This window comes from Capra hircus, chromosome 3, assembly GCF_001704415.2.
Source record: "Capra hircus breed San Clemente chromosome 3, ASM170441v1, whole genome shotgun sequence".
Lineage (NCBI taxonomy): Eukaryota > Metazoa > Chordata > Mammalia > Artiodactyla > Bovidae > Capra > Capra hircus.
This window is the reverse complement of record NC_030810.1, coordinates 8,191,414-8,213,174: the sequence shown is the minus strand read 5'-3', so window position 1 is coordinate 8,213,174 and position 21,761 is coordinate 8,191,414. Positions and strand designations below refer to the sequence as shown.

At 61.0% G+C, this 21,761-nt stretch overlaps 2 protein-coding genes across 4 annotated transcripts in view; one reads left to right on the top strand and one right to left on the bottom strand.

Moving 5' to 3' along the window:
* Positions 970-9,425, top strand: C3H2orf82 (chromosome 3 C2orf82 homolog). The gene is made up of 4 exons (XM_018041092.1): positions 970-1,059; positions 1,340-1,503; positions 8,361-8,543; positions 9,259-9,425. Exons 1-4 carry the CDS (start codon positions 986-988, stop codon positions 9,366-9,368), a joined length of 531 nt encoding a protein of 176 aa, XP_017896581.1. The 5' UTR covers positions 970-985; the 3' UTR covers positions 9,369-9,425.
* Positions 11,595-21,761, bottom strand: part of NGEF (neuronal guanine nucleotide exchange factor) — a 127,663-nt gene continuing 117,496 nt past the window's right edge. For all 3 annotated transcript variants that reach the window (XM_018041089.1, XM_018041090.1, XM_018041091.1), the window contains 7 exons: positions 20,226-20,300; positions 17,133-17,222; positions 15,972-16,135; positions 15,426-15,581; positions 14,615-14,694; positions 13,795-13,899; positions 11,595-12,615 (listed from right to left, as the gene is read on the bottom strand). In XM_018041089.1, coding sequence (XP_017896578.1) covers positions 12,425-12,615; positions 13,795-13,899; positions 14,615-14,694; positions 15,426-15,581; positions 15,972-16,135; positions 17,133-17,222; positions 20,226-20,300 — 861 coding nt within the window. In that variant the 3' untranslated portion in view covers positions 11,595-12,424. The remainder of the gene's footprint in view (positions 12,616-13,794; positions 13,900-14,614; positions 14,695-15,425; positions 15,582-15,971; positions 16,136-17,132; positions 17,223-20,225; positions 20,301-21,761) is intronic.

Sequence of the window (21,761 nt, the reverse complement as noted above, 5' to 3'; positions counted from 1 at the left end):
CTGCAACACAGGAGACCCTGGTTCAATTCCTGGGTCGGGAAGATCCCCTGGTGAAGGGAAAGGCTATCCACTCCAGTATTCTGGCCTGGAGAAATATAGTCCATGGGGTCGCAAAGCGTTGGACATGACTGAGCGACTTTCCCTTCACTTCAGAAAATTACCCGCCCCCAAAAGTAAGAGACAGCAAAGTTTCACATAAATATAAATGCTAAGAAGAAATTTAAAGAAGTGTGATGAGTGGGTGGGGAACTGACTGCTCAGAGCTGAGACCTGAGTGGGGATAAGGAGGTAGCTATGTCCTGAGCTGAGAAACTGCTTTCTGGGAGAGAGGACAGCAAGTGCAAAGGCCCTGGGGAAGAGTGGAGTTTGGTGTACTGGAGGAACTTTGTCAAGGCCATCAGACTGAACATAAGTCCTTAGTTTGACTTTTTATCCTACAAGTAGTGGGGAACCACGAGGGGTTTGCTGTAGGAGGGTGTACTTTCTGAGAGATTAGACGTGGGGAGTAAGTGGAAAAGACCGCTGATGAATTTTATATGGCTGGAACATCTGGAAGGTGGGGAGCTGGAATTTAACTGAGCAGGGATGGGGAGGCAGTGGCGTCAGGTTTGTTTTGGCAATGCTAAGTTGGAGACGCTCATTAGATGCCCTTGGGGCCTTCCGGGAGCCGGCGGGTGACGGGGCCAGACCCAGGCTGGACACGGATGTCATGAACACACGAGTGGTATTTCAAGTCCCAGATACCTGGGAGAACAGAAAGCGGGAAGAAGGGACCCAGGGCGTTTAATGCCGTGGGTTTTTCCGGAGAGAGGAGAGCTGCTAGAAGGCTGGCTGGAAACGGCTTTGGAAGCATGGCTACACCGAGCTCTGTTGAGCACCCGCTCCCTGCCAGGGGTCCAGAGCCCAGATGTGAGCAGAGCCTGGCCCTGCTCGGTGCTGCCAGCCCACGGTGGCAGTCGCTCAGGCCTGGGCCTTGAGCACTGAAATGCAGATTCCTGGGCTCACGCGCGACCCACTGGGAAAGAGCGCTAGAGCTGTTACATCTGTCAGTCACCCTGGGTGAGTCTTCTGCACGTGGAGGTTTGAGAATCTCAGTGGCCTAGGGGCATGCGTGTGTGTGTGCATATGCGTGTGTGAGAGAAAGAGACAGAGAGAGTGAAGGAGGAGAGAGGGAAAGAGCGATTTCCTCTTTCCCTCTCTGAGGGTGGGGCTGCTCCAGAGTTCAGGGAAGCAGTCAGCTCTGTGAGCTTGGCTGTGTGTGTGTGTGTGCGTTCATGTGTGGGGGGCGGGCACGGTGTCCCAGGAGGACAGAGTTTGCATTGATGAAAACCCTCCCCAGCCCTTTGATGCCTCGCTCCCTCTGCCCTGAAGTTGAGCAGCTCAGTCCTCGGTGCCTCCCGCCCGCTGGCCACGCGTGCCCCCCGGCCAGGATGGCGTCCTGTCTGGCCCTGCGCATGGTGCTGCTGCTCCTCTGCGGGGTCCTGGCGCCTGCGGTGCTCACAGGTAAGGGTGCTCCCAGCCACCAGCCTCCCGAGGCGAAGAAGCGCCTTAAGGCCCACCGGGCAAAGCCATTCACCGGGATGGGGTGACCATTTGGGGTGATTCCAGGAAGGGCTCCTCTGGGACACAGGCTGGCAGCTATGTGTTGGAGGCCTCTGGGACTTGTTCGTCACAGAGACTGTGACCTCTGAAGCAGGACGGTGACTTGGGGAGCAGGGCCAGGGACCTTAGCTGCCCAGGGGAGGTGGGGGCCACTCCAGCACCCTAAAATCTGAAGGAAGGCCTTGAGAATCTGGGTGGGAGTCAGGAGGGGACACCAGGCACAGGACAAGCAGCTGACGGGCAGAGGGCCCCAGATGTTAGGTCCACGGAGCTCTGCCATTTACGTTTTGAAGCCCTACAGACCCTTCCCCGCTGGTTTTCTCAAATGTCCTTTGAGAAGGTACTATTTCCATTCTAAGAAAAACATTTCAGTGGGGAGCACAGGACCAGAAACCCCTCTGTAAAACCAGGAGGATGCTGGCCTGACGCTCCCGCACTGAGGCTTGAAAGCAGCCCGAGTCTGGGGTCTGGCGAGAAGAGTCCCGCCAGCCTCGAAGTGGTGGGTTCCCGGGGATCCGAGCCCCGGTATGGACACAGCTGTGGGGCCCTGCGCCGGGAGGGGCTGGCCAGACTGGCTGCAAAGCCTGAGAGGCACAGGCTTCCAGGTGGTCTCTCTCCTGGAAGAAAGCCCTCTCCTGTGGCCGGGAGGGCAGGGTGTCAGGGCTCCTGTGGGGAGTCCTGGGGCTGGAGAAACCAGTGGTGGGGGGCTGGAGACCCTCTCTGCAGCGTGGGTTTTGGGGGGCGTCTGCAGATCTGGGCATCATGTGGATGTGTGCTGGGGAGAGCCGCGAGAGGAGGTGAGGCCTGGGGTGACTCCCGCAGCCAAGCACTCAGGCACAGACCCGGGAGAAAATGGGGTGGGGGGCAGTGAGGATCCCGTTGGCCCCCAGGCTCTCTCCAGAAGCCCTAGAAGCAGCTCGCAGGCTGGCTCTGCTTCTGGTTCTGTCCTCCTTGCTGTTCCTCAGGCACCCTGCACCTCTCCCCTTCCATGTTGCCGTGATAACCCCAGGACCTCTGCCTCCCGGGCAGGAGAGTCTCTGTAGGTCTCCCGGGCGCACAGGCTCGCGGGCCGGGCCAGGTGGCTGGTGGCCCTCAGTACAGGTTGGGAGAATGTGTGGAAACGTCCCCAGCCCCTCTGCTGGGTGCAGGGGAGTCTCGCGGCAGAACCCCCTCCTTGCCTCGCCTGCCTTTGGGTGGGCAAGCCAGGGGCCTGGCGCGGTGCCCGGGGCCCTGGGGAAGTGACCCAAAGTAGGGTGGCATTTTCCGTGGCTCCCGTGGGCCCCACCCACCCCCAGTAACACGGCTTCTCCCGCCCGGTGGTCAAAGCGGGTGGAGGTGAAGGTGCTGGCGCCCTGTCTGTCCCTGAGTCTGGGGCCCGTGTGGGCAGCTTCTGTCCCATTCCTGGGTGCCCATGCAGCCAAGCTCTTCCAGCTGAGGCTGCCGGCCAGAGGTGCCTGGTCGGACAGGGCGTACACAGCCTGGGTGGGTGGGTTTCCTCTGCCGCCACAGGAATGCCGGGCACGGCCTCGTGGTGGGCGGCATGCGGACCTCACCTGGCCTCACCTCCCGACTCCCCTGCTCAGGTCCTGCCCAGGGCCAGGCCAGCCAGCCCCACCCCAGCGCCTCTGGGCTCCGGCGGGGCTGCTGTTCCTCCTGCCGGTCGGGGCAGGAGTATGTCAGGGAGGCTCTTAGCTGCCCCCACCCCGGGCTAGAGGCCCAGAGCAGGTGTGCGCCTGGCCCGACAGGCCCCTGGCCTGCTTGCTGTCTGGGCTGGGGTCGGTCCCAAGCAGGGAGGCTGGGGTGGCCCCATGGCTGAGATCCAGGCCTGGCCTGCCACCCTCCCTGCCGGTCGCCTGTGGCCACAGCTACTGCGGCGGAGGGAGCAAGCCAGGTTGAACGGGCGGGAGGCCAGGGCCCCGATGAAAAGGCCCTTCATGGCCGCACAAAGGCTGTCTGTGAGCTCGGGCGCCTGGCCCCGGGGCCCAGTGGTCAGGGTGAGCGTTAAACAAACTTATTTACCGAAAGGCAGGGCGGCTGGGGGCAGTGGGGCTGGGGCTGGGGCAGGGAGGGGGAGCCCACAGTGCCCAGGCCTGTGGCAAGGTCACAAGGCCCCCACTTCTGGCTTCTCCGGCCAGAGCGGCGGAGTCACAGGATGTGCTCACACCAGTCCTTGTCCCCCCACCGTCTTCCATCCTTACGTCTCACCTCTGCCCGCCTTCCACACCTACCCCTCTGGGTCCCAGCCTCCACGCCTGCCCTCATGCCAGCCCCGCTGCCTGGCACGTCTGTCCCACCTTCCCCCCTCCTCAGATGGGGCCTGCAGTGGGGAGCCCCCTGGAGAAGTGCTCCTGTCCCCGGCTCCCCACAAGGGTAGGTTTGGGGGACAGAGCTGTCTCCCCATCACCCCAGCACACTGCACAGCCCGGAGGCAAGCAGATGGGGACCGGAAAACGGCTGCCCCCTCTCCCTGGCAGCTGTACCTCCTTGGTGGGAGGGCTGGGGACTTGAGTTCAGGCCGTGGTTCTGGCCCATGTGTGTGTGCCTTGGGGATGCCCACCTGGGCTGGCCGGGAGCCTGGGGCCCCGATGAGTTCCTGCAGCCCGGATCAGCCTTGCGGGGTGGGGGGTCTCCTGTGACGGTCAGCTGCGGCAGCCTCGGAGCCCACAGAGGGGCCAGGGCCATGCTGCCCAGGCCCTAAAGGCCTGGGGTGGGGGGGCAGAGGCAGCAGCTGACGATGGTCTTGACAGCATGGTCACCAACTTGGAGGGCTGGGAGAGGCACGGCCCAACCCCCGATTCACAGGTCGGGGAGGGCAGGCCGGTGGCGGAGCCAGCCTGCTGTGGTCCCGGGGTGATGGAGCCGGATTTGGACCCAGACCTCTGGTTTGGCTTCCCTGATGGCTCAGAGGGTAAAGCGTCTGGCTGCAATCCAGAAGACCTGGGTTCAATCCCTGGGTTGGGAAGATCCCCTGGGGAAAGGGAAAGGCTACCCACTCCAGTTTTCTGGCCTAGAGAATTCCATGCAGTCCATGGAGGTCGCAAAGAGTCGGACACGACTAACTGACTTTCACTTTCACTTCGCTCTAATTTGGCTCATAGCTCAGCTGGTGAAGAATCTGCCTGCAATACCGGAGACCCGGGTTTAATTCCTGGGTCGGGAAGATCCGCTGGAGAAGGGATAGGCTACCCACTCCAGTATTCTTGGGCTTCCCTTGTGGCTCAGCTGGTAAAGAATCTGCCTGCAATGCAAGAGACCTGGGTTTGATCCCTGGGTGGGGAAGATCCCTGGAGAAGGAAATGGCAACCCACTCCAGTACTCTTGCCTGGAAAACCCAATGGATGGAGAAGCCTGGTAGGCTACAGCCCATGGAACTGCAAAGAGTCGGACACGACTGAACGACTTCACTTTCTTTTCTTTCTCTGATTTGGAAGCCAGTGGGGCAGCCCCTCAAGCTTCAGAGCTGGCTGGGTTTTGGAGGGTGTGTGTGGGTGGGGGTGGTGGTGCGTGCATTACGCCTGGGCTGGTGTGTCTAACAGGAAGGGTCCAGGCTTTTGCAGGGGAGGGGCAGACAGGGAGAGGGGCTGGGTGGGCCTCCCAAGTACCTTGCTCAGAGGGCCCCCTTCTCCCCCAGAGATGGCCCCCACAGGCTCTGGCAGAGGGCAGAGAGTGACAGCCAGCTCTTGGGAGAGAGCCCCGGCTCTCCAGGCACTGAGGGGCCTGTCACCCCTCTCACTTAGCTAGGGGCTGGTTCCTCTGATGCCACCCATTTTGGCAGGGCCTGATGCCCAGTTGTGGAGGCTTCCCTGGGCCAGATGCCTGGCAGCTGGGGATGAGCTTTGGCTGGAGGTGGGACAGGGAGGTGCCTGGCTGCTGCTCTGGCTTGGGTGTGTGGTGAGCAAGCTGCAACCAGGGGGCCTGTCCGTTTATCTGGGAGACGCACAGTCTGTGAGCCTTAGACCCCAGGGCCTGCTCAGTTGCTCAGTCATGTCTGACTCTTTGCGACCCCACGGACTGCAGCATGCCAGACCTCCCTGTCCCTCACTGGCTTCCAGGGTTTGCCCAAAGTTCATGTCCATTAAATCGGCGATGCTATCCAACCTCAGACCCAGGCCTTTCTTTCTGTTCAGCCCTGGGGAGCCCGAGGCAAGCATGCCAAGGGCATGGAGCCCTCTGTAGGCAGCTGCCAGGTGGCAGACCTCAGCCCTTCCAGGCAGCGACAAGGGAGCCCTGAGAGTCACAGGAAAGTCACTGAAGTGGGTGCTGGAGCAGGGTGGCCCCCAGACCCCAGCACTGCAGCTCAGCTGGGGCCCTGGAGAGAGGAGCTTCCACCCACTGGGTGCAGGGACCTTCCACCCAGGAGGTCTCCTCGCCAGGGATGTTTCGGAAAAGGGGCCCAGGCCGGGGCAAGGCCTGGGAGCATATAGTGGTCCCTGCCTGCAAGCTGAGCCTCGCCACTGATCCAGCCGAGGCCTGAGAGAGGCAGGCAGGGACAGGGCCTGGGGAGCTGGGGACCCCGTAAGGTTGTATCATGAAAAGATCTTAAGTTTACAGGAAAGTTACAGGAATAATCCATTCCAGTAGACTCTTCTCCTGGATTCACCGACCACCAACTTTTTGCCATATTTTCTCGTCTGTCTTCCCGTTTCTGTCTACTCGCTCACCTAACTTGCTGAACCATCTGATGGTTAAGCTACAGACCCCGTGCCCGTTTGCCCCTAAATACTTCTGAGACAAGGGTATTCTCTTACACAGCAGAGTCAGTTACCCCAGTCAGGACGTGCACACGGCTGCAGTACTCTTCCCTGCCCTGCAGCCTGGCTCACGGTTCGCCAGTGGACCCCACAGGCCCCTCCAGGATCTCACGTTGCATTGTGTGGCCAGAACTCCTCAGTCTCTAATCTGGAACAGCCCCTCACTCTGTCTCTCGCGACCTTAATATTTTTGAAGACCTAGTTATTTGAGGACTGTCCTGGAATTTGGCTTTGGCTGTTCACTCATAATTTGCCTTAAGTGGAAACTGTTGGCAGAGACCCCTGCAAACACCTTTGTGTCTTCCCAGAGCACCCCCTCTCCAGGAGGTGCTGAGCCTGGAAGCAGGGTGTGGGTCTGGCTTGTCTGTGCCCAGGGCCCAGAGCGGTGGGGGGGGGGGGGCGCAGGTCTCGGGGGTGGAAGCCCCAAGAGTGAAAGGTGCCCCAGGAACTGGCAGGGAGACCAGCCAGGGCTTGTCTTGCTGCTGCTGCTGCTGCTGCTGCTAAGTGCTCAGTCGTGTCCGACTCTTTGGCAACCCCAAAGACTGTAGCCCACCAGGCTGCTCTGTCCATGGGATTCTCCAGGCAAGAATACTGGAGTGGGTTGCCATTTCCTTCACCAGAGGATCTTCCCAACCCAGGGACTGAACCCTGGTCTCTTGCATCTGCTACACTGGCAGCCGGATTGTTAACCACCAGCACCAGGGCTATATTGATTGAACCACAACTTCCAGGGAAGTTTCTGGGAAGGTACAACCTGTGACTGTGCTGTCCGAGGCTTCAGTCACCAGGAGCACTTAACTGCAACGCCCACCGAAGTTTACCCTTAGCCCCGGTCTCCTCGGAAGCAGGGACACACAGTTCCCTGCTGGTGTCACTGGGACGCTGCGTTGCGATGCCCACTCAGCCCACTCCAGCATCCCTGGATCACACCCAGATCACTCAGCAGCTGGGGTGGGAAGCCTGGAGCCTGGTCTTGAACTTGACTGGGGGTCTGAGAAGGCTGGATGGGCCCAGGGCTGGGGTGTTGCTGTGTAGCTCCTCAGGCTAGGATTCTTGAAGGGGGAGCAAGACTGGGGTGTCTGGGGCCACAGTGGGGGTGGGGGTGGGGGTGGGGCTGGAGTTCCCATGCCAGACTCTTGTCCTGCCCTCTGGGGGCCCCTGTGTACCCTGAACCTTTCGACCTACCAGCGAAGAAAGGGTCCTGCAAAAAAAACACTGCCCAGAGGCTGCCCTGCTGATCCAGGCCCTGCCAGGGTTGGGGTGAGGGTCTCCTGGAGCTTCCCGAACAAGCTCCGCAGACACTCCTGCCCAGCCCTCTGCCCCTGTCTGGTCTGGAGGGAGCAAAACCCGGGCATCACGGTTTCTCCTCCGGCTACAGAGGCTCTTGCGCTTTAAGCCTCAGACATTGTGGGGCATGTGGAGGCATGTGCGGGAGCGGGACCCCAGGCCCTGGGGCTATGGTCCGGGAGAAGCAGGGCTGGCTGCCCAGGGGTGGGGGGTGGGCCTTTCCTCTTCACCTCCCAGGATGGCTGCCCCTCACCACCCGGTGGGCAGAGTCCCTGGTCTCCGGACAGGACATTGCTTCCCTGTCCTGGCGCCCTCTCCAGAGTGAAGGCTGCTCTGTGTGGGGAGAGGACCCCTTAGAAGTGTCACTGCCCCAGGCCCACAGACCCCCAGCAGTTCAGCTGGGGTCCGCAGGCCCTGCTGGGGAGCATCGTGCCCCCCACTGTTGTTCCCCCACATGGTCCCTACTGCCCTGAAGCTCCCTGTGAGCCCCCAGTTCTCCCAGCTTTCTCCTGTGGGTGGCCCCCGCCAACATCAACCTGTCCCGTCCTGGGTAGGAGGCAGCCTGGCCCCAGTAGGGGGTCCAGGGCCACACGTGGGACCGCCCCCCCCACGGCCTCCGGCAAAGCACCGCGAGGCACCCCTTCCCAGTCGTTCAACGGCGGGATGTCTCGTCGGACCTACCGCCCGGGGGACCTACTACACCTGTCCTTGGCCTTGCAGCCGAGGGCCCGCAGGAGCCCGCGCCCACCCTGTGGAACGAGCCCGCGGAGCTGCCGTCAGGAGAAGACCCCGTGGAGAGCACCAGCCCCGCCTGGGAGCCGGCAGTCAGCGGCCCACCCGCGCACACCGCCACGCCGAGCCCCGAGGACAGCACCGCCCAGGAGCGCCTGGACCAGGGCGGGGGTACGGCGGGGGCGGGAGGTGGGGAAAGCGGGATGGAGGCGGGACACTGAGGGGTAAGGGGCGGGGGGCGCGGGCCGGGGGCACGGTGTGCGGGGGCGGGGGGGTGAGTGGAAAGGATGGGGGGCAGGAGGAAGGGGCAGTAGGGCGGGGCCGGGGGCAGGGGTGGGGGTGCGGAGGTGGGGGTGCGGAGGTGGAGGTGCGGAATGGGGGATGGGGACAGGAGTGGGGGGCGGCCCGGGAGGAAGGGGTAGGAGGGTGGGGCCGGGAACAGAGGCGGGGTGCGGGTGCGGGGTGCGAAGTCGGGGGCGGGCCAGGAGGAGGGGTGGGGGGGCGGGGGCGGGGGCGGGTGCCGAGGTGGGGGTGGGCGCAGGAATAGGGGTTGGGAGCAGGAATGGGGGGCGGGCCAGGAGGAGGGGTAGGGGGCGGGGCCGGGGACAGAGGCGGGGTGCGGGTGCGGGGTGCGAGGGCGGGTGCGAGGGTGCAGAGGTCGCGGGCGGGCCAGGAGGAGGGGTAGGGGGCGGGGTGGGAGGTCGGAGATGGGGAAACGGGTGGGGGCGGGCTTCTGGCTGACACCGGACGCGCGGGTGCGGGTCGCAGTGCGGGCGGGGGTGGGTGTGCAGGGGTTGGGGTCGGGCCGGAAGGAGAGGTGGGGGGAGGATGCGGGGCGGGCGGCGGGCCTCTGGCTGACCCGGCCCCCTCGCCCCGTCCTCCGCAGGCTCGCTGGGGCCCGGCGCCATCGCCGCCATCGTCATCGCCGCCCTGCTGGCCACCTGCGTGGTGCTGGCGCTCGTGGTGGTCGCGCTGAGAAAGTTTTCCGCCTCCTGAAGCGAATAAAGGGGCCGCGGTGCGGCTCGGCGGCACCCCAGGTGCGCGCCCCCCGAGTCTCCTTGTGTCCGCGCGTGAGTGTGTCGGCGAGCGGGGTGAGGGGTGCGGGGGTGTCGCCGTGCTCGCGGGGCGCGTGCGGGAGTGCACATGCGCCGGGTCCCCCGCGGGCGCGCGGGTGCGTGCGGGGGCCTTCCGGGTGCGGGAGCGGGCATGCGGCGCGCTCTGGCCCGAGTCCGGCGGGGACCCCTACTCGTCACCCCCACCGACCCCTCCGCAGGTCAGGGAGCGCTGCGAGGGAGCGCGGACCGGCGGGAGGCCCCCTGGGCTGGAGAGGGCAAAGGCCAGCCCAGTGCCCACCGCCCTGCTTCTCGAGGTCTCGCTGAGTCCCAGCGGGGTCCGCTGACTCACGGGCGTCCCGGCTTCCAATCAGATGATTGGTGATTTTGTTGGTGGGGGGCATCTTCAGACTCCGGCAGCCGGGGCGCTTGTCTATGGGGTCTGAGTCCCAGACCCGCACCCTCCGGATCCCTGGGGACTCCTCGACCCCCAGGAGCGAATGAGACACGCGGTGAAGCCTGGGTGCTATGGGCCCCTGTCCCCGCTCCCCAACGCAAGCCCCAGAGGGCCTCCCTCTCCTGGCCGGGTCGAGTTCCAGGGGACAGTGGCCGAGCCTCTGGCACAGTAGACAACCTGTGGTTAGGAAACAAAAAGGGCTTTCAAGCTCAACCCTCCTCATTTCAGCCCTGAAATCTTGGGGGCTAGACCCAGACGCTGCACCCTGTCCCCCAGCTTGGCCCTGGCACTGGCTCCCTGGACAGGCCCTCTGTCTCCCATACCTCCCAGGAAGCCTAACCTTTGTGATTTAGAGAGGCATTTGTAATAGTGGCTTACCTGCTCTGGATGCAGCAGCAAAGAAGCTAGAACTGAGTCTTGGAGTGAGGACGCTAAGGCCTGGGGTAGGGGGGTGCTGTCTGCAAACCCCGGGGATGGTTTAACACCGGGGCCACAAGAGGATTCTTCTGAGCGCTGGAGAGAGGAGCTATCCTTCTTTCCTTATTTTTTTCACCATTATCTCTAGCAACCACCTTGGCCTCGTTGGTTTGTCTGAGTCCCTGAGCACACTTGTTCCGGCGTTTTCTCCACCTGGATACTCAGATGACCGACCGTACGTGGTACCCATTCACACTACCCAAGACACGTCATGGCTTCAGAGTTTCGGCTTATAAAAGACTGTTGCATTGCTGACCGGTTTTCATGAAACTGTTTATAAATTATTACACGTAACCGCCAGCAGACAAAGCCTCCTTAGAGCAGATGACACAAGTCACTATGCTGTCTCCCAGCTCCAAAAACAAAAGCTGGATAAAGACTAGGACCAACGACCCCCCACCCCCACCCAAGAGCAGCATGGGGCTCAGAAATGGACCCTCTCCCCTTTTCCCAACTCCTAGGAAACTCAGGTGCAGGAAGACCCCCCTCCCCGCCCTGCCCCACTGGGTTTGCAGCAAGGAGGTACCAAGAGCATCAGCCCCTCACTGGCATCCGAGGGTCCCTCCCCAATTGGACCAGCATGTTGCACGGGTCTGAATCTTCCAGGGATTCATCCGGTTCTCAAAGGGTCTGAGGGCCCAAAAACCCCAACCATGTTGTGATTTCTGGGAAGATGCTCCGTCTAAATCCTGGGCTTCTGATCAGCATCCTGACAAGAAGGGCGTGGCCCCTGGCAGGGTTGGTTTCCAGGCCTTCCCCCATTCTCAGAACTGGGGGGAGGGAAGGGGCGTGGCCCCAGGACCCACTGCAACCTCCAGGTAACTGGCTACCGCCTCTGAAGGTGGAAAGAAGTGCCCTGGACCAGTGGCTGGCTGGATTGGAAGCCGAAGTCTCAAGCCTGGTGGTCAGATCCCCTATTGGACCACACCCCCCCCCCCCATACCTCTGTCCCACAGTGGTCTTCCAACCCTGCCTTCTCACTCCCACTGCAGGAGGATGTCCCCCATCACCTCAGACAGCTTATTCTGCTTGTGGAGTCCCTCACAAGTGGAGGTCCAGATCCACTTCCATCCTGAGGCCCCATCCTGGCTGCTTCCTCCTTGACGGGAAGCCTCCTCAGCCGTCTCCTTGGACAGGCCGCCTCCACGGCCGGGAGGGGGACTCTTCTGTCCCTGCCCAGACCCAAACACGGCATTCCCGTGTGCACCAGGGGAATAAAGAAAGGAGACCTTCCTCTATTTTATACATGATGCTTCTTTTAATGCAGCCAAAAATGATATTTGCTTTTCTCGGAACCATAACCCATACAGGATGCAGTGGCCAAGTCATTCCTTTGTGACACCAGGGCTCCTGAAGGGGCAGGTAACAAGTTATATCCAGCCGGTCAGGGAGCCAAAGGCGGCGTGGGCCCTCAGCCAAGCTCTGGCAGGCCTGCCGTGAGGCAGAGGCCAGCCGTGCAGCCAGAGGCGGGTGGAGGCTTGGGGGCAGAGGCGGCCAGATGGTCTCCTGGTCCTCTGAACTGGAGACCAAGGGCCGCTCATCAAGCGCATCAGGCCAGGGTGGTCCACGTGTGCGCCTGGCCGGGTCTAACAGCTTCGGGGGAGAGGACACGTGCAGGGAGTCATGATACCTTCGCCTTCCCACTTGCCCCAGGCCCGGGGCACCCCAGGGTCTGGGGCCTCTCAGTACCAGGGGCGGGCCCTGGAGCCTGCCCATCATCTGCCCTCCAAGAGACAGAAGAAGAGGTGGTGTAATACTGTTTAAAATACAATTTCTCATCTACAAATGCAGCAGAGGGATGTGGGCAGCACCCTCTCTCCAGTGGGTGATCGAGGGGCCAGGACACAAGAGCACGAACCGCGTGGCAGGGAGGGGGTGGGAGCGACTCCGGCAAAGACCGCCCCCACCGAGGTCAGGCCACACCCTGCTGCCTGGGGAGGCGGGGCCTTCCCCCAGAGTCCTTCCACTGTCCCCTGGGGTCTGCCTGCCAGGCCTTACTCCTGCCTACATCCCTCCACCAGGCGGGGGGTGGGTGTTTGTGTGTGGTGGGGGGGTGCGGTCAGGGGTCATTGCCGATTCCGGCTGCCCAGCTTCCTGCGGTCTTTATTCTGGCTGCGCTGAGGATCGTCCATCTTGTGGACACGGAAACACTCCTTGAGGTTCTGGGACCGGATCTTGGGGTTCAAGATCTCCTCGGTCATGTTGCTGGGGAACCAGCCTCGCTCCTGGTCATGCAGACGCTCGCCGAAGATCCAGCCTGGGAGGGAGGGGAGACAGAAGGTCACAAGCTCTCTCCAAGTGGCCTGGGCTGGGCCTCCCTCCGGTGTGTGGGGAGCAGGCGGAAGGGAGACTCGGGAGTCCGGCCAGCCTTCTCAGGGGCCCCCTGCCCTCACACCCACTGATGGAAATGCTCAGACCAGGTGTATACCCCAGAAGCTTCGGGGAGGGGTGCAGCCCTCCTGGGGAGCACGCTGCCCGTGCACAGGGAGGTGGAGGAACCGGCCGACCCTGCACCATCGTGGGTCCCATGGTATTGACTCCGGGACCCATTCCCAAGCCCTCAACAATCTCAGGCTGCCCCACCTGTGGCCAGGAGACCCCAAGGGCCACCCTCAAAAGCGAGAGGCATCAACGGGCTGGTGGGATGGCAGCTGGCCCAGGACACCACCATCACCCTCTCGTTGGGCAGCCCTTCCCTGAGCCTCAGGCTCCTGAGAGCTGGGTGGTCAGCTGACGGCGGCCAGGTCACGAACCGGCCAAGTGCCCTGACTCTCTACTCCACCCTACCCCCACATCACGGTGTCAGGGGGGCAGGCGGCGGCCCAAACTGCAGGTCCTGCTGGCAGGTCCTTGGGCAGGGCTGAGGCCTGAGGTCGGTGGGGCAGGGGCATGTCTTCTGCAGGCCACTAGGAGGGGTGTCAGGCTGTTTATATTCCGGGGATGGGGGTATAGGGCAGAAACCACAGCTCGCCCAGCGCTGGGTGAGCCCCTAGGATTTGCGGTTGTGGCCAGGGTCTTCCCCAGAGGTCACCAGCCTGTGACCTTCCAGCCAGGACCTCAGAAAAAGCGGAGGAACTGGGGTGGGGAGAGACGCTTTGTGCACTTTGGGGATTTAGATTAGGAACAATTGATGTAGAAATAAGGGGTTCGTTTTCCAGGTGGGGGGAGCCAACCTCTGGCGCTGGTGTCAACAGCAGGAGTGGGCAGGAGCCCCAGGGGGCAGCTTCCTGGCCTACATGGGACCACAGGCCTGGTGTTCACAGGCTCATCTGGAAGCTTGCTGCAAATACAGGTCTGGGTTGGGGTGTTCCTGGTCTTCATCCTTCCCACTGTAATGGGGAAGCTGATGCCAGGGCCAGACGAGGGGAAGCGGACCGCTGGGCACGGGGTAGGTGCAGGGAGCCCCTCGGGCAGAGGCGCCAGCACTGGGTCTCACCGTCCTCTGTCTTGTCCAGGATGTTGAGGATGTCGGCCAGCTCCAGCGTCAGCTCGTCCGGCTGCTGGGCCACGTACGGGTGCACACACTGGACCTGGGGGCAGTCTGAAGGGAGGAAGCGGTGGCCTGTCCTCATCACGCGGCACCCGCCCTGGCTGGGAACCCGCAGAACCCGGCCCCGCCCCCCAGAAGTTAACAGGGACACGCCCCACCCCCCACCCCCCACCCAACCCTTTCCAGGAGAAAGGGCAGACAGGCAGCCGCTGGGAAAGGGCTCCTTGGAGGGAGGGGTGGGCGTGGCTCCAAAGCAAAGCACGTCAAAACAGCTGGCAGTTCTGAACAAGTCAGCGCGTGCAAGGGGTGCTCTTATTTAGAGGCTCCTCGGTCCTGGGCTGGGCCCTGGGAGCGGCCTGGGGACGCTCAGGACTCGGTGAGCGTGGTCAGGATGGCTCTTGAGCCCTTTCCTATTTTGGAACGTTTTCAGACAATTGGCCACCCCAGAGAACACTGGGGTTTGCCCCCTGTGCCAAATCCCTTCTGGTTTCCTTGCGGCACCGGTCACTTAAGACACGGTGACTTTTACGTCTTCATTAACCGTGGAAACGCTTGCAGAGCTCAGGCACATCGTGTCCTCCTCCGTGGGGTACCGAGCTTGCATTGGGGTGCAAAGGACCTCCGGGCAGTCGAAGCAGCCTTGCAGCAGCCTCAAAGGCCCGTTAGGCAGAGTGCAGAGGGCCCCATCCGAGGATGACCTGCAGAGTCCTCCCTGACCATCACCTGTCCCACCCGGCAGGTGGCCCCTCCCCAGTGGGCTGCTTACCAAGCAGCCGGGACGTGAAGGAAACGAACTTGGCTCTTCGGTTAGGGGCCAGCGAGGTCATCCAGCGCTTCATCTCGCTCCTGGGTCAGGAAGAGGGCAGATGCCGCCAACACAGAGTGTCAGGTACCACCCCAGGGGAACTGCAGTGCCAGGCACCCAGCAGGCTGGCCCCGGGGTCCCGAGCTTGGCAGCAGGGAGCGGGCCAGGCGGAGCCCTGCAGAACCTCCCTGGGGGCACCTTTCAAGTCAGTGGGTGAGGGTGAGTGAGCCCAAGACACCCCCACGTTCACCCAGAAGTGAGCCCTGAGTGGCCAGCTGCCCTAAGCCACAATCGTGGACTCGGAGAGGCTGACGCCACCCCGTCCCCCCAAGGCAGTCAGAACTGGGCTTGATGTGCTGGGTGACACCTGAGTTCTGGGGTGCAGGGGGCTGGGTACTGGGCATCCCAGCTCGGGGGCCCACAGAGCATCACCCCGCATGGACCTGGCCATCCCTCTCAGAGCCCTGGGGGTGCAGGGGAGACGGCCTGGCTGCTCAGGGGTGGCAGATGGGCCTGAGGCTGCCCAGCAGCGGCAGTTCACTGGTCGGCCTGGCCCAAGGGCTTTACAACAGCTCATCAGAGTCTGAGGCCCAAGGGAACACACACACACACACACACACACACACACACACACACCCACCCAGCAACATGCTCACCCCCAACCCCGACACTAGCACGGGATGGAAACCCTCTGGACACGGCCTGGGGGAGGAAACAGGAGCTGGGCGGACAGCGAGCCCCAGGGAAGGGGACGGCAGCCTTGGGCACTCACTGAGAGGACGCCTTCAGCATGTAGGTGGCCTCCCGGTCATCCGAGTTCTCGAGCAGCCGCAGGATGAAGACGTTGGCCAGCGTCTGGCCCTGGTCCTCCAGCTCCTCCGCGCGCAGCAGGCCCCGTGGGGCCGAGTCAAACACCTGGTACTTGTCTCTGGGGACCCGGGTGGCAGGAGGGGCTTATTGGTCCCCAGGACACTCGGATTCCCAGGAGACCTCCCACCCCAGCCCTGGCCGGCAGGACTGGCCCCACTGCGGCCGCTCCTCACCACCTTCGGAAGCCCCCCATCTGAATGCCTGTCCCCCTCATCCCCAGCCCCCACCCGCCCTCACCCCTGGCGTGGACGATGGACAAGGGGCCTGCACCCCTGATACAGGAGCTGCTGGGCACACCCCAGGTGGTAGGCACTGAGCTGCAATACTTAGGAGAACCGCCGTCCAGCCGGCAGGAGGGAAAAACTCGGGTTTAAATAAACTTGCCGGAAGGCCCAGGACACCGCCCCCAGGCCCTGGTGACTCCCCACCCCTCCCACCTGCTGCTCACCCCGGAATCTGCCGGCAGATCACCAGCAGGTCGTTGAAGAGAAAGAGGTAAATCTCCCGGAAGAGTTTCTTGGTCCGCAGGGTCCGCGAGGTCTTGGGGCCAGACATCTGCTGCAGCTCGCCCTGCTTCAGCAGCCAGCGGGAGTGCGAGATGATGGGCACCGACTGGGGGGCAGGGGGGCGCCCGTGTCAGGAAAGGCTGTGCCCTGCGCACCCTGCCCCGGCTGGCTCCCCTGCTATCCCGACTGGAGCAGTCGCCGCGGTAATGGGTGCTGGGGACTGCACTGGGCCCAGGATATGGGCACTGGTGGGTGCTGGGCACATGCGGGAGGGGCGCGTGTGTCTTCCCGAGTGGGCAGGTGTGTATTTGTCTGCTGTTTGTGTGTCCTCGTGTGTGTCTGTGTATACACGCTTGTGTCCTGTATGCGTCTGTACTCACAGGGGTGTGTGTGCACACGTGGGTGCATATGTGTGCTATCATGCCTCACCAGGCTCAGCCTGAGTGATGTAGAATCAAAGGAGGGTTCAAGTTCCCAGGGGAGAGGGGAGAACTGGGTCCCCCAGGGCGAGGAGGCTGGGCCTGCACTCCCCCACTCCACAGCTCTGGGGCGGTTACTCGGCACCCAGCACTCAGCCAGCAAATGGAGCTATGTGAGGCCTCCCCACCATCCCGAGGTCTGTATCTTCAACTGAGGCTCGGCGCCCAAAGAGCCAGCGTGACCTCACAGACCCTCGGCGGGCACCGTGCCCTTGTGCCCACATCACCAGAAACCCTGGGAGCCCTTAGGGTCACTGGTGCCTGAAGCTTTACACAAAGTTGGGGAAGAAGGTGGGTAACTTCCACCCGATTTTCAAATCACCCAGGATTAAGAACCCCTGGACTGGTTCATGTCATATTCTTCTTTTGAGCTGACTGTTCAAGGTCATGCAGCCGGTAACTGAGAGCAGGCTGCTTTTGGGTCCCTGCACTGCCCTGCAAGAAAACAGTCTAGGCCAATGTGATGGCCTGGTGACTGGGGGCAGGGGAGGGCCCTCCGCTAGGGGTTCGGGGAGGGCTTCGGTGGGCGTGGCACCATGCTGAGACCCAAGTGTGGCCGTTCAGCGGGCAGGCCAGTGGCCTGCGCCCCAGGCTGGCGGGCGGGGCCGGGGACGCGTGGCTGACCTTGATCTTGAACTCCATCTTCTTCTGGATGCTGATCATCTGCTCTGTGCGGCTCATCTTCCTGACGCCCTCGTTGCACGCTTTCACCACCTGGAACAGAAAGGCAGACACGTCAGGCACCCGCAGCCGGCGGCCTCTGGCCACGTCCTTTGGGCACTCAGGCCGCAGCTGAGACACTGACTGGCCAGTCTCAGTGGGGTCTCAGTTCCAGTGGAGAAAGCCGGGGCCTTGTCCTTGGCGGGATGCGGACTCCAGAGAGAACAGAAAGCAACGCTGACCCCTCGCATCACCTAAGAGAACGGTTTTCAGCAAGATGTCCTGTCTCATCTGTCAGCCTGGAAATGCCCGAGGCCTGGGATTCGGGCTCTGTCACGTGCTGAAAGGGGAGCCTCCCAAGCTTCCTGGGAGGCCACCTGGGTACCAAAGGGCCAAATGAAAGCAGATTTTCTGCTACCTTGTTCCGAGGACATGATATCCGCTCAGAATCACGGGTGTAGAGAACAGGGCCTGGCACTCAGCACGCGGGAAGGAAGATAGCGCCCAGAGGTGCACATATGGGGTACCCCTGCAGTGGTGTTTGGAACGAGGAAAGCTGTCCTAAACCTAAATGTCTGCCAGTGGGGCAACTGGGATTGATTAGCGCTTGTAAAGCCACATAACCCTGTACTCTGAACTCATGAAAAAAAGCACTGACTTTACATACACTGAGAGAATGTGTTAGTCACTCAAGTCGTGTCCGACTCTTTGTGACTGCAAGGACTGTAGCCCACCAGGCTCCTCCATGGGATTCTCCAGGCAAGAATACTGGAGTGGGTAGCCATTCCCTTCTCCAGGGGATCTTCCCAACCCAGCGATCAAACCAGAGTCTCTTTCATTGGCCGGCAGATTCTTTACTGCTGAGCCACCAGGGATGCCCACGTGCGCTGAAACAGAGGGCAAAGCCAGCTTATAAACCACAAGCCCCTTCTGCAGGGAATACAACCATGTGTGCAGGCGTCCGTCTGGAAGGGTGGGCTCCAGCATGTTGGCAGTGGGGTGTGGGAGAACCGCGGATCTTTGCCACATTTCTGTTTATGAACAGTGTGTGAATCTGTATTCACCGTTTTTATAAATTAGGGGGAAAAAACCCCACCTTTATAAAAAGTGATAATGAGAAGCAAGAGCATACCTTTCATTACAAGGAAATAAAAAGGGAGAGGAAAGCAAAGAACAACTTGAAAACAGAGACCGCTGGCTGGTGCCCCGAGACCGCCGGGGCCAGTGGGAGCTGGGGTGGAGCTCCCGTCTGACCAGGCGCGTGTGTCCCGGGCGTGGCAGAGGCCCGGGCAGAGGCAGCCAGGCTGGCAGGCCACTGTCCCTCCCTGACCAGCCCGCTCAAGGCGCCAGCCTTTCCCCAACTAGGCTGGCAGGGGAGTGCTATTTTCCCCAGTATTCAAAGGGTATAGTCGCCAGAGGGGTTTCACAGCCACCTGGCCTGGAGTGAGCAACAGGAGGAGAGACCTGGGGAGAAATGACTGCCTTCAGCTACAAAGTCCTCATGGCTCAAAGCGAGAGCGTAACAGGCAGGGAGGCCAGGGGTCTCCAAACGGAGGAAACAGGCTACAAGAGTCAGACATTTTTTTATTTCTCCCTTAAGCTGCAGGAGGAAACAAACTGCAAGTGTCAGATTTTTTTCCTCCTCTGTACAAAACTAAAAGGAGGTTTCTCTTAAAGTTCTATGTTGCCACGACGACACCTGGTTCCACCAGAACTTAACTTCTCTCAAACTTTGAGCTAACCAATCTGGTTTTCTTATGGAAATGTTTTTCTTGAGCTATGTTAATAATAGGATACTGAAAGAGGAACTCCCCAGGTCAGAAAGAGGATAAGATAGCTGGATGGCATCACCCACTCGATGGCCATGAGTTTGAGTGAACTCCGGGAGATGGGGAAGGACAGGGAGGCCTGGCATGCTGCGATTCATGGGGTCGCAAAGAGTCGAACACGACTGAACGACTGACCTGAACAGACATAAAACAGTTTGCTAAAAACTAGCAAGAGGGTGTTTTTTCTGACATCCTTCTGATGTCTATGTCAGAAGCTTTGTCTATCTCTTTTGTACTTTAATAAAACTTTATCACACAAAAAGCTCTGAGTGATCAAGCCTCATCGCTGGCCCTGGATTGAATTCATCTCCTCCGGAGGCCAAGTTTCCCAGCGTGTTTCACGGCTCAGCAACAGCCTTTCAGAAGTGGCTCAGAACCACCACCCAACAGCTATGGAGGCTAGTCCTTTCACTAAGATGCCCTTTTACTAAGCTGCTGCCGCTGGTATGCTAAGCGGGAAAGAATTCTCAACACCATGCCCTGTTACGGGGTCACCAGCACAACAGTGGCCCCCCACACAGATGCCAAGAGTGGGCTCGCAGCTCCAGTGGACACCCAGAACCACACACACGTGACGGTGCTTTAAGACAAACATTTTAAGACAAATCTGCCGACCCCTCCCACCCAGCGTGTGCTCTGCTGACAGCTTCCAGGAGGAAGCTCTTCTGGCCAAGGATCAAGAGCAGAGATGGTTTCTCTCCACTCTGGGGCAGCAAAGGCCCAACTCGGTGGGGGCGGGCGCGTCTCCTGCAGCTGGGGAAAGGTGGGGTGGAGGGGACTGCAGTAGGAAGCCTAGGGCAGAGCTGCCCAGGGCCTAAGAAGAGCCAGAACTGTCCTCAGAATGTGGGCGGGGAGGGAGAAGCCGGAGCTTTTGACATTGGAAACAGGAAAGGATGAACGCGGGGCCTCCAAGGGCCATGATTGGGGCAGCAGTGTGGGGTTGGCGGGAGGGGTCCACAAACATGTCTGTGAGTAAAGGGCGCCTGCTGGGGGCCTGGTCCACCCCGCACGGTGGCAGCCTGGGGGGAGAAGGAAGCCCTCTGCCTGTGCAGGCCCCACCTGACTTATTTTTTGGACCCGGTGACTTTTCTGAATTGCCAGAGCAAATATGAAAGTGAATTTGCATCTTCCAGAGACAATACCAAGACAGGAGGGAGCAGGACAGGGAGGTGGGTCTAGAGGAGAAGACAGTTTACTGGGAAATGTGCAAAGAGGAAGCACGACTCACCAGCTCCAGTTCCTTGTGGGCGTCCAGGGCGGTGCCTTCACGCTCAGACCTTTCCTCCACCCTCTTCAGGATGTTCTGGGCACAGGAGAGTCCGCACTTGGTTTCTTCGTGGACGGCCGTTCCTCCAGCCCCACCCCATGTGTGGCGGCCTCCCCGCGGGTCCCAGCAGCCTCACATGGCTGTGACACCCCCACGAAGAGAGCGGACGTGGGGCAGGAGAAGCTGCCACCGACCCGGGGGCCAAGCGTTGCACACAAGCCTTGCCTGGCTCTAAGGTGAGTCGAGGTCTCCTCCAGGACTAACTACGAGGGCCATGTCAGAGCCCCAATCTCCTTACGGCAGAGACCGAAGCAAAGGGACTGACCACGCGGCAGCAGGGAGACGGGGAGGCAGGACCAGCAGCCCGGGGAGGGTCACCCAGGGTCGCCCGTCCCGAATCGAGCTCAACGTTTGCCAGTGGGCCTGTCATCTGAAGCTAAGTAGCAATGACCCGGAGGTTTTGTTCACTCTGGTTTTGTTGGAAAAAAAAAAAGTATTTTTTCCAGTAGTTGGGTTTTTTGGAATTTCGCCTATAAATGGCAATTTTTGCATTGCTCTTCACATTTTTCTTCACGGTTCCTGCCTCCCGGATCTCATCATGCCCATAGTTTGGACCTGTTCTCACCCCATAGGAGGGTTGGGCACATCTCAGCACAGTCCATCTCCCTCCTGCCCCATCCAGGCTGCCCCATGTGCTTCAGAACAAACATCTCCAGCTATCCCAAACAGTGGAGGATCACCCCTACCAGCTGGACACCAGAGTGATGGGCACGCTTTTCACTCTCTCCTGAGCTCCAGACCAGACCCACCTCTGGCCATCCCTCAGCTGCAGGCCCCTAGCCCGCTCTGTGTGGTCACCTGCCCGTCTCTGCCCAGCAACCAAGCCAGCGACACGCAGTCAGCTCTGACACCGCCTTACCCCTCCCTTACCAAGCTGGGGGTGGCGCTCAGCAAACCCCGCCTTTAACAGTCCCTAATCGCAAATCCATCTCCCAGCAGACAGTGTGGCTCAGGTCTACCTTGTCTCATTGGGATGAAACCTGGTTTAATGCCACCTGGGTGCCAAGAGCGCCCACCCTGACTTCTCCCTTTGACCCTAAACTTTTGTTCAGTGGCTCAAAGTCCTCCCAATGGTCCAACACCGAACCGCGACTTCCCCACCTCGGGAAACAGTCCAGCTGCTCAAACCAAAGATTCTCCTTCCTTCTTTCTCCACGGTAGCAAGTGCAGGGCTCAGTTCCCTGATGTCCCTCCAGGATGCCCCACCTCGATGCCCGCCAACCCACCTCTCTCTCTCGAGTTGCTCCCAAACTTTTGCTCCCATTTCCACTCTTGCCCTCCTGCCTGGCACTTTCCACGTGGCAGCTGCTTTGAGCTCTTAACCAACGTCCACTAAAAGGAGTGCCCCCCATCACAGGGGATAGACTCCAATGCCTCAGCTGGCCCTGCAGGCCCCTGACCAGCCTCTGCCCACATCTCCACACTCACTCCCATCAC